At 36.1% G+C, this 14,954-nt stretch overlaps 2 protein-coding genes across 2 annotated transcripts in view; one reads left to right on the forward strand and one right to left on the reverse strand.

Annotated features, from left to right (window-relative positions):
• LOC144858635 (uncharacterized) overlaps positions 1-14,954 on the reverse strand; it is a 199,756-nt gene that overhangs the window by 151,931 nt on the left and 32,871 nt on the right. The gene's annotated exons all lie outside the window — the stretch shown is intronic.
• The window catches only part of LOC144858554 (small G protein signaling modulator 1-like), a 195,265-nt gene that overhangs the window by 53,601 nt on the left and 126,710 nt on the right, over positions 1-14,954 (forward strand). Inside the window, exon 4 of the mRNA XM_078714687.1 lies at positions 12,927-13,095. Coding sequence (XP_078570813.1) covers positions 12,927-13,095 — 169 coding nt within the window. The remainder of the gene's footprint in view (positions 1-12,926; positions 13,096-14,954) is intronic.

Here is a 14,954-nt window from a genome sequence, read left to right on the forward strand (position 1 = left end):
GGTGGGAATAATGCTCCGCAGTGAAAGGGTTAAGTTGTGCACCTCCTATTTTTGAATGACGTCATAGTTGCGCAAAGTGACTTAAACTTTCTATGGATTAAAAATGGCATGTTTCATAAGAAGTTACGCGCGCACGCACATTTAAAATTTCAAAATGCGCAAAATGAATTTATAATCAACTTTTTACACGTTTTATGCCATTTTGCGCATGTCAAAAATTATCACATGCACGAAATTATTTACGCATAAGGTGCGCACAGAGTATGAAAAACATGTTTTTTTCTCTTGAATTATATTTTTCAAGCCCTTATTCCTAGTAATTTTGAAAACAATTTAGACCTTTTCCACTTTAAATAACGCCATACGAACACGTTGAATTAGATAAATCGCATGCTTTTTTATGAAAAAGCTTAAAAAATCGTCAAAATAATGTCTCTTTTTAAACAGTCGTAGTTTCTAAAGTCATCATATGGCCATTTGAATAAAAAAAAGTCGGATTTTCATCTTTTCTAGTCATTATAAGCCAGGTAGAATGAACATTGACGCCGATGCTCTGTCCCGCAGACCTCATGACATCAAACTCAACCGACAGTATGAACAACAACAAGACAAACTCTGTAATCTTGAGGCTAGGTTAAAAGGCAAAGCTGTGAGTCATGACAACATCTGTTCTCGTGATATGGTGAGCACCCTTTTCCTACAATGGTGTATCCATCAACACTTCATCTGTCAATTCATCCGACACTATTCCACTTATATATTCTTTATCAGTTAGCGCAAATTCTATACCAGATAGATATGGAGCAGGTTCCAACGTTGAAATACCTGATTGACGAACATACAGCAGAAAGATCCAATCATCAACCAAGTCATAAATTACCTTAAAATGGGTAAGAAACCAGACTCCTTGATAGGTTTACCCGATGAAGTCAGACTCATACTTAGAGAGTTTGGAAAGCTTCAACTTCACAATGATATTTTATACAGATGTATAACCAATCCACTTGGGAACAAATGCTTCCAGCTTGTGTTGCCCATCCAGCATAGGGTTCCAGCTATAAAGGGACTTCACAACGAATTATTTTTTTTATTTATTTATTTATTCCGGTATATAAAAAACATTACAAAAAGCAGAACAAGTCTGAAATTATTGTAGTACATATAATAAAAAGTTACATTACAGAACAAAAATACAAAAAAATTTACGATATGTATAAAAAAATAAATATACTGTACATTAATCTTTAAAATTTATCCAATATATATATTTATCAAAGTCTTAATTCATTTTTTAGCAATATCTACAATAGTATTAATTTAAATGAATTTATTTATTTACTTATAAAAATCCTATATAAAAATAAAAAAAATTTATTTAGAGTTAAGCAGATCAGCAATATACGGTACAGCAGATCGTTTTTGCATTTAGGCACTTCCAGATTTCAATTCAAAGATTAATTTTCGCTTGCGGCAAGGAGGGAGCATATCTCTGTGCAAAGCCGATTTTATGAGACCCTGACCAAAGGAAAGGACCAGACTTTCCCTCCTTGCCGCAAGCGAAAGGAGTTGCGTCTCCTCTAAAGCTAAATCATACGATATATAATTTTTTCCCAGGATAGTTCTTAGAGCTCTTTTTTGAACAGCTTCAATTTTATATGTTAATTTTTTAGTAATTGCACCATGCCACACAGGGCATGCATACTCAAGAATAGGTCTAATATAGCAACAGAACAACTTGATCAGGTCATCCACAGACGCGCCAGACCTCCTCATCACAAATAAAGCAAACATCTTTCGAGATGCCTTAGAGACTATGTCTGTGACATGCATGTCCCATTTCATATTATCCTGAATAGTAACCCCTAACAATTTGAGGTTGCCAACACATTCAAGGATAGCTTTGTTGAGGGTGAATGGCTGGAACTCACTAGCATTACGCAAAAAATTAATTGTCATAACATGGCATTTAGTCGGTTTAGGCAGCATATTATTAGCTTTACACCAGTCATCCAAATCATCAAGGGAGACCTGTAAATAGGAATTATTGTTTTTTTTCATAACTTCACCTAGAGTGAAATCATCCACATACTTCCATCTTCTGCAGCTTCCTAGACTGGCATCATTAATTAGGACCAGAAATAAAACTGGGCCCAATTTAGTGCCCTGGGGCACGCCGCAAGTGATCTTTCTTGTACCCGAGATGGTCTTACCCACTCTGGTATTACCCTTTGAAAAAAAAACTACCGTCGTTTACCGTAGATCACTGTAAAACAACACTTTTTACTGGTTATTACCGTCGTAAACTATGGTAAACACCATTGCAAACTATGGTAAACAACGTTGCTATAAATGTCATAAAATACATCGCCAAGGTAATCCCTTGTCACCACTAATTATAACCAGGGTCATATCAATAAACATGCCGGTGATTTATGGAAGGCTACTACTACTAAGCCCCTCCCTCTACTAGAGTCTAGGCTAGATAGGCTTCCTTACCTACTACAGTGTATATTACATTACGTTTCTTAAATTGGTATTTTAACCAATTCTAAAAACGCTTTTATTTCAAACTGTATAATAAGCCTATACAGTACTAGCCTAGGCCTAGTACCAAAAACTGTTTGTGCACACATATCCAATTACACGGCGGCCAAACCATCATCATCTCTGCAGCTCATCGCGCTCGACTCTTTCATACACGTTACCGCCGGCGGCAACACCACCATATATCCACCTATCAGATGTGCGCCCTCTACATTTACTTTATTAAAGCACGCAAACATCTTTGATTAAAGTTAATGAACGACAACGACAGTACAGTTACAAATAGCGATGTAGTCCTAGTTTTAATTTATATAAATATCGTTGATATAAAGTTTGCGATACACCACTCTGAAAAGAACTGTTGTGTTTCTCTATAAATATCGTATCACTTTGTAACAATTACATATTATGTGTTTGACCATGGAGGAAATGTATATACATGGTTGAACTCGATCTGTATGTATTATGATACATTTTTGTATATAGTACTTTACTTTTTAATACTAAGGCCTACAGTTTGTTGTGTTGGCTTTCAATCACGCGAGTTTGTTGGACTCAAATAGGCCTACAACTTGCTATTATTTGTTAATATACAAATTAACGGCGAATCAACGCGCATTCATATTTTTTACGTATTTCTTAACGATAGTAAATAGCGATACCGTAATGTTAATTTAACGACAACGGTATTGAATATCGTTATGTTCAGTTGTTTTTTTAGTAACACCCTTAACTATCAGAACTCAATCCGCCGTATTAAATTATTAAATGATACATTTAGGCCTAAATTGATATAGTAATTTACTTTTTGATACGCGTATGTTAAAAATTGAGCATTAGGCATACACTAATCTGGTTGTTGCCATAACATTTTTTTTCTATATGTCGTCATTTAAACCGTTTAAATGACGACACCACTGTCCATTAATCACTCTATGTTTTCAATGAATTGTCGGCGAATGTTTACCCTGCCTCGTTTCAAATCCACAACGACGTTGAGCAACGTTGTGTTATATAAAATTCAATATTCCCTTAGAATGACATGTGTTTAAAAATATAGACATTTATAATTAGGCCTACCTATGAACCAAAACATGAAATTTCCTCTAATTGTGTTATAATATCACTCTATGTTTCCAATGAATTACGGTCGGCGACAACTAATTACCGATATAAATATGTTACACATAATAAAAAGGAGAGTATTTGGTATAACATGCATGTATGTATGTGCTACCCATTATAAATATTGGGTATCACAACTAATTACCGATATAATGTTACACATTAATAAAAAGGATAGTATTTTGGTATGAAATGCACATAAAGTGTGCCACCCATTATAAATATTGGGTAGCACAAATAATTACCGATATAAATATGTTACACATTAACAAAAAGGATAGTATTTTGGTATAAAATGCACATTAAGTCTGTGCTACCCATTATTAGGTAGATTGTTAGCGAAAATGTTTTCACTGTCCCGTTTACACAACAACGTTGAGCAACGTTGTGTAATATAGCCTATTGTAAAATGGCTATTCCTGCCTTAAAATTGGCACTGGTATAAAATATAAACATTAATAATTACTTAAGTATCAGAAAACTGAATTGCTTCGAACTGTGTTGTAATGATATCGGTAGGTCTTCTGTTACTAAGGAATGTTAACGAATGTTTCCCTGTCCCGTTTACACAACAACGTTGAGCAACGTTGTGTTATTTTATAACATTCTATCCTTGTCTTAAAATTGGCACTGATATAAAAATATAAACATTAGTAATTACTTAAATATCAGAAAATGAAATGCCTCTAATTGTGTTGTAATATCGGTAGGTCCAGCGTTGCCAAAGGGATTATTAGCGAATGTTTTCCCTGTCCCGTTTACACAACAACGTTGAGCAACGTTGTGTTATATTATAAATACCCTATTGGCCATAAAATTGGCACGGGTATAAAATATAAACATTTATAAGTAATTTTGAACCAGAAAATGAAATGCCTCTAATTGTGTTGTAATATCGGTAGGTCCAGCGTTGTTGCCACATGGATTATTAGCGAATGTTTTCCCTGTCCCGTTTTTTACACAACAACGTTGAGCAACGTTGTGTTATATTATAAAATGCCCTATGGGTCATAAAAGTGGAACGGGTATAAAATATAAACAGTTATAAGTAATTTTGAACCAGAAAATGAAATGCCTCTAATTGTGTTGTAATATCGGTAGGTCCAGCGTTGCCACAGGGATTTTTAGCGAATGTTTTCCCTGTCCCGTTTACACAACAACGTTGAGCAACGTTGTGTTACATTATAAAATTCCCTATTCATAAAAGTGACACGGGTATAAAATATAAACATTTATAAGTAAGTTTGAACCAGAAATGAAATGCCTCTTACCCTCGTGAACAAGAACAGCTAACGGGTCCGAATAAAAAATACCGGACACGCTATTTTCACTTTACAATCATTTAAACCACCGTTTTATATACATTATGTAAATATATTTACATCGTTTTGAGAACTTCGTTCATAGATAAATTCAGAAATTTAACCCATCTAAACCATGTGATACGGCAGTAAATATCACCGTTGTTTTTATAGTTAGGCCTAACACTCAATAACACCGTAGTTTACCGTAGTTTACCGTCGTGAACAAGAACAGCTAACGGGTCCGAATAAAAAATACCGGACACGCTATTTTCACTTTACAATCATTTATACCACCGTTTTATATACATTATGTAAATATATTTACATCGTTTTGAGAACTTCGTTCATAGATAAATTCGGAAATTTCACCCATCTAAACCATGTGATATGGCAGTAAATATCACCGAATAAAAAATCTTATACATTAGAATAGTATTTAGTGGACAGAATTAATATTTTTTGTGTAGGCCTATCTCCATCATTTGTATTTTTACCTATCGTATTATATCAGCGAATGATTAAATAAACTGCATTCCTGATTTGGCCAAGTTCAAATAGGCTTACCTTTTGCGTTATTCTATTTTTTTATATATTTTATTATACCATCAACTGGGCTATAGAGGGCTTTGTTGTCTTCAAGAAAACTATCTGATAAAAACTAGGAGGAAGAGGACACGTGTCACGTCACTAAAAACACTTGTCTTCAACCCTCAATTAAAACTGGACTTTGCCATTGGTCTATATATTTGAAGGGTGGAGCTATTCAGTAAGTTGGTGATTGTTAAACAAGCCAACTAATAGATTGCTTTCAGCAACCAATTAAAAGTCCATCATGAGACCCATTAAAACATGTAAGTAGGTGATTAACCTTGGTGATTAGTACGACGTTGTTTACCGTTGTTCAACACTGGTAAACGACGGTAAATTTTTTTTCAAAGGGTAATGCCTCTATTAGTAAGGAAGCTGCAGATAATGGGTATTATGGATGATCTCACTCCAATATCTATTAATTTGTTAATAATTATAGTATGATCAACCCGATCAAAGGCTTTAGCAAAATCAACCGCGCATAAATTAACATAACAATGTTTACCATCAGTATCCTTCAATACAGAATCAATTAAACTAATTAGGTAATGGGTGGTGGATGCACCCTTGCGGCTTCCGAATTGTCGACTATCAAGCTTAACGCTAATGTCCTCTATGATCCAATTGACTAAAAAAGTCTCAAAAGTTCTTGCTAATAAGGGTGTAAGTGAAATAGGACGCAAATCATTACAGGTATTAGCTCCTTTGATTTTAGGGACAGGTATTACTGTTGCATGCTTCCACCTATCAGGGAAAGTACCTGCTTTTAGGGCGCAGTTAAACACATTGGTGATAGGGGGCGCTAGTTCAAAAGCACATTCTCTTAGAAGTTTAGCAGGCAGGTCTTCTGGATGTCCTGCCTTTTTGGGTTTTATTGATTGTAGTAATCTCTGGACCTGTCCAGGATAGATTTCAGGAGGCGGTTGAGAGGATGGAAGATATGCAGGCAGGTTGTTTTGGTCTAGAGCAGGTAATTGGCAACAGACATCCTCAAAGTGTTGATTAATTGATTCAGCGGTTTCCTCTTCATTAAGACCTGGAATGCTAAATGACTGCTTTTGATTAAGATTACAAAGTTTTCCAACATTCTTGTGCCATTTGGAGGAGTCCGAATTGTGAAGGCCAGAAATCGCGTCTTGGTAGTAAGATTTTTTCGCGTCCATAATCGCTTTTTGTACACCATTTCGAAGTTTTTCCACTTGCTAGATATTCCAAATTTAACATAGGCTTTTGTCGTTGCTTTATGAGTTGTTTCACTCTTTTCGTAAGCCATGGGCGATAAGTACTCCTCATTTTCAACAACTCAGTCGGGAAATTACTATGATAGGCATTTTGTAGAGTAGTAGCTAGCATCGCAGTTTTATCATTTGTATCCATAAGGTCGTAGACATTATTCCATTCATGATCAACTAACCACTGGCCAAAATGCCTCATGGATGAGTCCTTCATAGGTCTAATCTTTACCATGACATGATCATTTTTTGGTAAACAAGTTATAGGCTTCATTAACACCGCGGCCGTTCCAAGGCAAAACCACGTAACTCGCATTTTTGTCAATTTTGAGATTTTTACATTTGGGGAATTATTACAAATTTATGAACAACCTGTAAAAATTTCAGGTTTCAGAGATCATTATTTTTAGAGATAGTACCACGTATCTTTAAGCAAAAAACAAATAATTATGGTATTTTCCAAGGCAAAACAACGTATCTACCAGATACGTTGTTCTGCCACGGAAATGCATACGATTTTCGCTTTAAATTCTCACTATCAGCTAAGTTACGTAATTTTGAGACAGAAACCGCTGATGCATGACGATATGCATAGCAACGATCTTAACTAAAAGTAAAAGATATATTAAACGATACCAGGCTTATTAGGCTAGACAACTAATTTAATGTATTAACATTTATTCTAAGAATTAACTATATTTACGAAAAAGTTCAGGCAAGCTTGAAACTAGGCTAGGCTATTATTTTTGAAAGCCCTATCTAATCTAGCCTAGGCCTAGTACCCCAGTGCTGTCATTGGAACTAGGCTAGGCCTAGCCTAGTAGGACGGCCGTCTTTGCATTGTTGTACATATAGGCCTTCTAGTAGCAGGCTAGGGGGTAGGCTATAACATAATCATGTAAGTAAGTAAGTCTATATCATAAATAGTAGATCCAAAAGGCTAAGCCTAGCTTCAAATGCACTCTTTGTTAAGCCAACCTAGTTCGTAGGCATCATTAGTGATCGCAGCCCTCCCTGTTGTTCAAAAAGAGTTTCAATCCATTGTTTTTAAAATCATCACAGTTACGTTGTTTTGCCATGGAATGACCACAGTTACGTTGTTTTGCCACAGAATATCACAGTTACGTTGTTTTACCTCAGAAATGACTTTCATTCTATGCATGTCATTTCCAAGGCAAAACAACGTATCTGTTAAAAGTGGTAATAACTTTTGATCAAATTGATTAAATTATTTATCATTTTGTATTTAACAATAATTATTATTTATATATACTCCTGCAAAATTTCACATCATTACGATAATTTGTTGTTGAAATGCAAACACTCAAACTTCAATTCAATTTTTCTCGAAAAGCAACATTTTGTAGTTACGTTGTTTTGCCTTGGAACGGCCGACCGAGACGTGATCACTGCGACCAATGGGTGCTTTCTGTACTATATCATCATATAATTCAGGGTAATTCATAAAAATTTTGTCAAGTGTAGAATCTTTCCGTGTATGAAAATTGACTACTTGGGTTAGGCCAAGATTGTCACAAAGCTCATTAGTATTAAGGTCGTTGAAGTCACCTAGAATTATAATTGGAACTTCATGGTTGGCACTGCGTATCCTATCGACTGTTTCAATCACATGTGATACAAATTGTTCAGCTCCAGCCGCTGCGGGTGGATAATATATCGCACCAACATATAAGTGTTTCAAGCGCCTGATGTTATTGGGTATTGTAATACAACACCAAAGACACTCAAAATTACACTGATCATGGTGTTCAGTGTGATTCATAATTAGCCTGTCAACTGAGTACACAGATACCCCACCACATTTCCTTCCAACTCGCATCTTATTAAAATGTTGATATCCAGGAATAGCTGCTAAATTTTCAGTTTCGGCATTTAACCACGTCTCAGTTACAACTGCCAAGTCAATTTTGTATTTACTAAGAGTAGCCTCAAATTCATCCACTTTGTTTCTAATTGACCTTACATTGGTTAACAAAATCTTGGGGCACGAAAAAACGTTCATGTTCATGTACTTAGTATTCTCAATAGTTATAAGATTGCTCATTACTCGGCCTCTCGTTTTACTAGCTTTACTAGAGTAAGGTGTATTAATAATCACCGATATTTTTCTTCTTAATTTCCTACCTCCTCGCTTGCGATGTTTCCGTTTACAAAATGGCCGACTTGGTCTTGGCCCTTCACTGTTTAGTTCGCTATTGAATGCGATGACGTCGGGAGGAGGTATGCCTCGGTTCGCGAATCGAAGTGCGACGAGATCCTGGGCTGAATATCGAAAATAGCACATCGTGGCTCAGGACAGAATTTTCACTATTAGTGCTCATAAAAGAACCAAAAACTATTCAAACATAAGTCATACGGGTTGCACAACAAGAACAATACAAAATCACATAAACAATCAATCACAAACGAGACAAAATCAGCAAAACTGCCAACACACGTGGAGCGAAAATAAAAGGAATGGTGTCGCAGACGAACAGCGACATCTTGGTGTTGAGCGAACGCTGGCGTTGGCAAGAAACAGGTTTTATTGGCCCCGAATGAGTGCAGACATTGAAAGCTGGATTAGACATTGTGGTAGGTGCGTAGCCAGGAAAACACCCCAGAAGCTTGCAGCACCTTTAGTCAATATCAAAACCAATGGCCCATTAGAATTAGTTTGTATGGATTTTCTGTCCTTTGAAGCAGACCACAGCAACAAGAAATCTGTTCTAGTGGTAACTGATCATTATACCAGGTATGCACAGACCTTCCCCACAAAAGACCAAACAGCTCGCACAGTGGCCAAGGTTTTGTGGGAGAATTTCTTTGTACATTATGGTTTACCTAAGCGCCTTCACTCTGATCAGGGACGTGATTTTGAGAGCAAAGTGGTGAAGGAGTTAACTGTTCTGCTTGGCATTGAGAAATCTCGCACTACTCCCTATCACCCTCAAGGAGACCCTCAACCTGAACGTTTCAACCGAAATTTAATGAATATGTTAGGTACACTCGAAGGAGAGAAGAAGGAAAGCTGGAGTCGCTATATCAGTGCTTTGGTTCATGCCTACAACTGTACGAAGCATGACAGTACAGGTTTCTCACATTATTTTCTGATGTTCGGACGAGAGGCGAGACTTCCTGTTGACTTACGGTTTGGAATTAGCCCAGATGGATTTGGTAACGCTGACTACATAAAGTACGTCAAAGATTTGAGAGACCTATCAAATGGCATCTGAAGAGGCAACGAAATCAGCACGCAAGAACAAATTTCGACATGATTTGAAAGTGCGAGTCAATGATCTTCATCCAGGTGATCGAGTGTTGATTCGAAATCTGGGACTACCGGGTAAACACAAACTCGCTGACCAGTGGGATTCCACAGTGCACATCGTCACACACAGAATAAGCGAAGATATGCCCGTTTACCGTGTAAAGCCAGAATCAAATAGTGGTCGAGTACGAACACTACATCGAAACATACTTCTGCCCATCGACTACTTAAACGAAGAAGATCCACCAGCAAAACCTACTAAACAGAAGGTAAACCGCCCTATTACGCGGCCTAAGGCAAAAGTTCATGTCACTGAGAGTGAGCATGAAGACTGCGGTGAATCCAGTGAGGAGGAGGTTACAGTGCTAGTCCCATTAGACTTCCCAGTTACACTCCCTGTAGAAACGTCTACAGTTTCTTCAATTTCACCCCATTTTCCGCTGAATGTAGATGCCCAAGAATTTGTGCATGAAACTACTCCTGCTATATCTCATATTAGTCCTGAAAATGTTTCCACTGATAGCAGTCCTGTAAGTGCGTCCTTTGATGAGAGCATCGAATCTGTAGTCACGCCAGTTTTTGTGAGTGAAGAATATGTTCTAGAAGCAAGTGAAGTTGCAACAGATGTAGAGCCAGCTGTAGTTGACTCCCCAGTATCATCTGTACACAGTCCTAAACTTTCTGTCCCTATCCTTGATTCTCCTGTGGCTTGTGCTGAACCTCTACTCATCCCGCAATCTTGTTCTGAACCTCTACTCATTCATCAATCTTGTTTAGATTCCGCATCATCCCTCCAACCTTGTCCTGAGCCTGTGCCTGTTTCTCAACTTTGTTTTGAGGATACAGAGATTCTTCCAAGTCCCATTATTGATTTACCTAATGATACTCCTATTATTGAACCTAATATTGAACCTATTATTGAACCTATTATTGAACCTACTATTACTAAACTTTCACAGTCTGTTGAACCCATCCCTGTTATCGAATCTACTGGTAACACACCTGTTATGTCTCCACCCTCAGATACAAATTTTGTACGCCGCTCAACGAGAGTCTCACGACCACCCGAACGGTTACGTTTCGACTCCCTCACTAAACCAGTCTTTAGTAGGCCAGTCAGGATTGGCACATTTGCTGAGTTAAGACGCAAAGTGTTTGGATACTAAGTCCACAATTTTTTTCTCTATTTTAGAATTATATTTTCCAAGTTTTGACTTTCATGCTTTTTTATTTCTTGTTTTGATATTTTGTGTTATTGCTCCCGGAGGTAGCAATTTCAGTAAGGGGAGTATGTAACCCTGCCATGGTTTACCATGTTTTCCTTGTTAGATTTTTGCTATACTTTGTAGTGTGGTAGAATAATCTTTTAATCCTTTCTTTGTTGTTAAGCCCAAGTTTTAATTAGTTGTTTATCTTTTTGTTAGAACTTTCTTTGCTGTTTATGTCATTATGTCATAAACTATGTGGTAATGCATGAGAGCTTTCTGTTTTTTCTATAGACACTGACCAATAAGGGCCAGTTTACCCTTTGCTTTTTCCCCAGCAACAAGGATTGACCAATGGGATTAGCCTTGGTCAGGTGACTGGGCCAATATTAGGGTATGTTCCCATGTTTCATTCTCTTTTCCTGATTATGCCATCTGAAGTGCTGGTCATTTCTAAGTGTTACAAATTAAAATATACGACTTTATTTAAAGCTAACTATATGTTTTACTGTACTACAGTATAAGTACATTACCGAACTAAGTTTTAAGTTCGCGTTAATTAAGTTTTAAGTTCGCGTTGATTGCAAGTTTGTGCTAGTTTAGCATATTGCACTAAAAAAACTATATTTGATCGATACATATTAAAGACTGTTCATTTTATTTTGAATATTGGCTCTTTGTATAGGTGAGTGTTTGAACGCCAATTTACTTTGTTCTATATTTAAAGTTAATTATTGTATAAGTACATTACTGTTGTTATTATTTACAGTTAATGCTGTTTTAATGGAAGTCATTACAGTATAGTATATAACTTAACGTGACATTGTAATTAATTATGTTTAAACCTATTTTTATAAATGGAATGTTTCCATGATTGGTCTGTTACTGTTAGGGTAAGCAGGCTCAAGATAGACCTATTATATGATATAGGCATTGTATAGATCAGCAAATTGTTATTTTCCTCTTTTACTTATTTATTGTTCTTTAAGACAATGTTTTCATTTTCCTTTTTCATTATGTTATTTTTGAGACAACGATTGCCATTATGAAGTCGTTTTATGACTATTGTCATGTAAGGCTGATATGTACTTATGGTACATTCAATGTTAAACTATTTTAGACAGTATACTGTATTATTATACTGTATTTTGCCTCTTTGTATAGGCTACCGTAGAACCACTGGTTCTCGGACACCAAATTATCTGTATAGACTGTTACATAAATCAACTGTATTCATCAACCGTAAGGCGAAAAACGCAAGACGGAGGTCAAGGTCGCCGTTGGAAGCGGTAGCTACCTTATCTTTAATAACCTTATCGATAAGTTGGTCATACTTTCCGTTCTCTTTTGTTTTATTTTTATTTTATTCTAGTTGGGTTGAATAAACCGTGTTCTGTTCCATTTAAATTTATGTTCTGATGTTTTTGTATTTGAGTTACGTTTGCGCTATATTTATTCGTTAAGATTAATTATAAAGTTGCGAAAACAAACCTGGGTTACATGAGGATCAGAAAATACTGTTCATTCTGAATTAGAAATGACGAATGCATCTTTCCAGTGTCTTCCTTAAGTACTGTATGCTTTTCTTACTTTACTTGGGTTTTCATTTGAAATAAAGATACAGATTATGTTATATAATTTATCCTATTTTTTACAGCGGCAGTAGAGTCTTGTCTTTCACATGGATTAAAGCGCAGAGCTGTAGGCCTGTTTAAAGGCAATACTAGCTACACTTTACTTAAATCTGTGGCCAAAAACTTTGCTCCTGCTTCTATTGTAGCCCAGAAAGTGGTAGACATTGAAGCTAGAATGGAAGTTAATAACAAGTAAGAACAACATTTTGCATTTCATTATGTTGGGGGATAGCCATTTTGATTGTCAAGGATCATCTTTTTTTGTTGGGGAGCAAGAAAGGATTTACCTGCACCCTCTAGCAAAATACGTTTTTTTGCTTCCTTATATCAATACAAATAATTTTTTTGCTGTTGGCCGAAACAAATTTGGGATGCTTGGTCAGTACAGGGGCCAAAAGTCAATATGGTCAAAGTTAAGACTTTGCCTAAATTGCTAACTACTGGGGGTATAGGAATATTTTTTTGTGAAAAACTACTCAGAAGACCCAATTTCTATTTCACTCTAATGGACAACTTTTTCCAAAAATGACAGTGAAACCATTGGTCAAGAAAATAGACATATCATTATCTCAGCCACCACTGGTCAGACAGTTATAATTTCAGTCTCAAATTACTCGCAAAGTATATATTTATATTTGCTCTAATACAATAGAAATACACAAAATGTTAAAATTTAACCTATAGCTGGTACAAACATTTTTATGTGGAGTACATTTACATTTTTAATAACTAGCGAATATTGTCTTAATTGCCTAGTATCAAATCCAATGAAGTGGCAAAAGAAATATCATGACCACTGGTCAAGAAAATGGCCATACGAATATTTAGCACCATATACGGTAGGATACTTCAGGCCCGTAAACTAGTTTTTATAGAGGGGTTTGAATTTTGAAGCCTTTGTACTCTAGTATAGCTATATTAACTTTCGTATGCACTTTGAATTTTACTTCAGAAATTGGTTGAGGGTGGTCAAACAATCATTTTTGTCTTGGTTATACATTTTGAAAATTTTGCGAAAGGTCAAAATGTCAGGGTGAAAGGTTATAAGACCAAACACCAATAGGTCCTTAAACAACCACTGGTAACAGTGAGGTAATTTTGGTCTCAAATTGATCAGAAGGTATATATTTATATTCAGTCTAATGGGAAATTTTAGTCCAAAATGACCGGAAATGCCATTTCTGAGCTTTGACCCACAACCCAGGGCATGTATGTATCTCCGTAACTACTGGTCATATGGATTAACACGCTCTTTTTTACAGTATACAGTTATTTACTTTATTTTTCAAATTTGCGAAAGTTTTATGGGATTTATGGTTGGGATTCCCGCTGGCATCCCACTTACTTTTTGTTTTATATATCCTGTAATACTGTCATCCCACCACATTTTTTATTATAATCCTGCAATCCCGTTTGTATCCCGTTGGTATCCCACAGAAGTTTATTTTATCCCACTGCGATTTCACTGCCATCCCACTACATTTTTCATTGCCGTTATTTTTGTGGTCCCACTGCATTTAATTAAGAAAGAGGATCAATTAAGGTATATGGGTTAACAATCGAACTGAAAACGTTGTGATTGGTTATTTTTCCCCAAAATTAATTACTGTAAATTAAAATTTATGATTGCGCTAGGCCTATTGTTTTTTGTTTCAATAGCCACCTCCCATCTGACTGAAACACCACATCATCCATTAGTTCTTAGATGCCTATTATTAAAAAAACCAAAGAAATTGAATTGGCATATATAATTTAATATTAATGAATTTATAAAATAGGATAGATGATACATATGCATAGGCCTATATGCCTAATAATAGGCCTACCTAGGCCTAGATCTAGCCTATAATTTAAGTATTAGGCCTACAGTAGTTGAAAAGCCTACCACATCACTACCAAGGGCCTAGGCTAGCCTGATACTCTAGGCCTAAACGGCCGAGCTACTACTAGGCCTAGGCCTAGCTAGTTTTCAAGCGGAAGTCCTTGCTTGGACGGTTCAATATTTTATTTAGCTAGGTTGTGATGTGTATAAAATATGAATCAAAACACTT

The sequence above is a fragment of the Antedon bifida genome, chromosome 2, assembly GCF_963402885.1.
Source record: "Antedon bifida chromosome 2, ecAntBifi1.1, whole genome shotgun sequence".
Lineage (NCBI taxonomy): Eukaryota > Metazoa > Echinodermata > Crinoidea > Comatulida > Antedonidae > Antedon > Antedon bifida.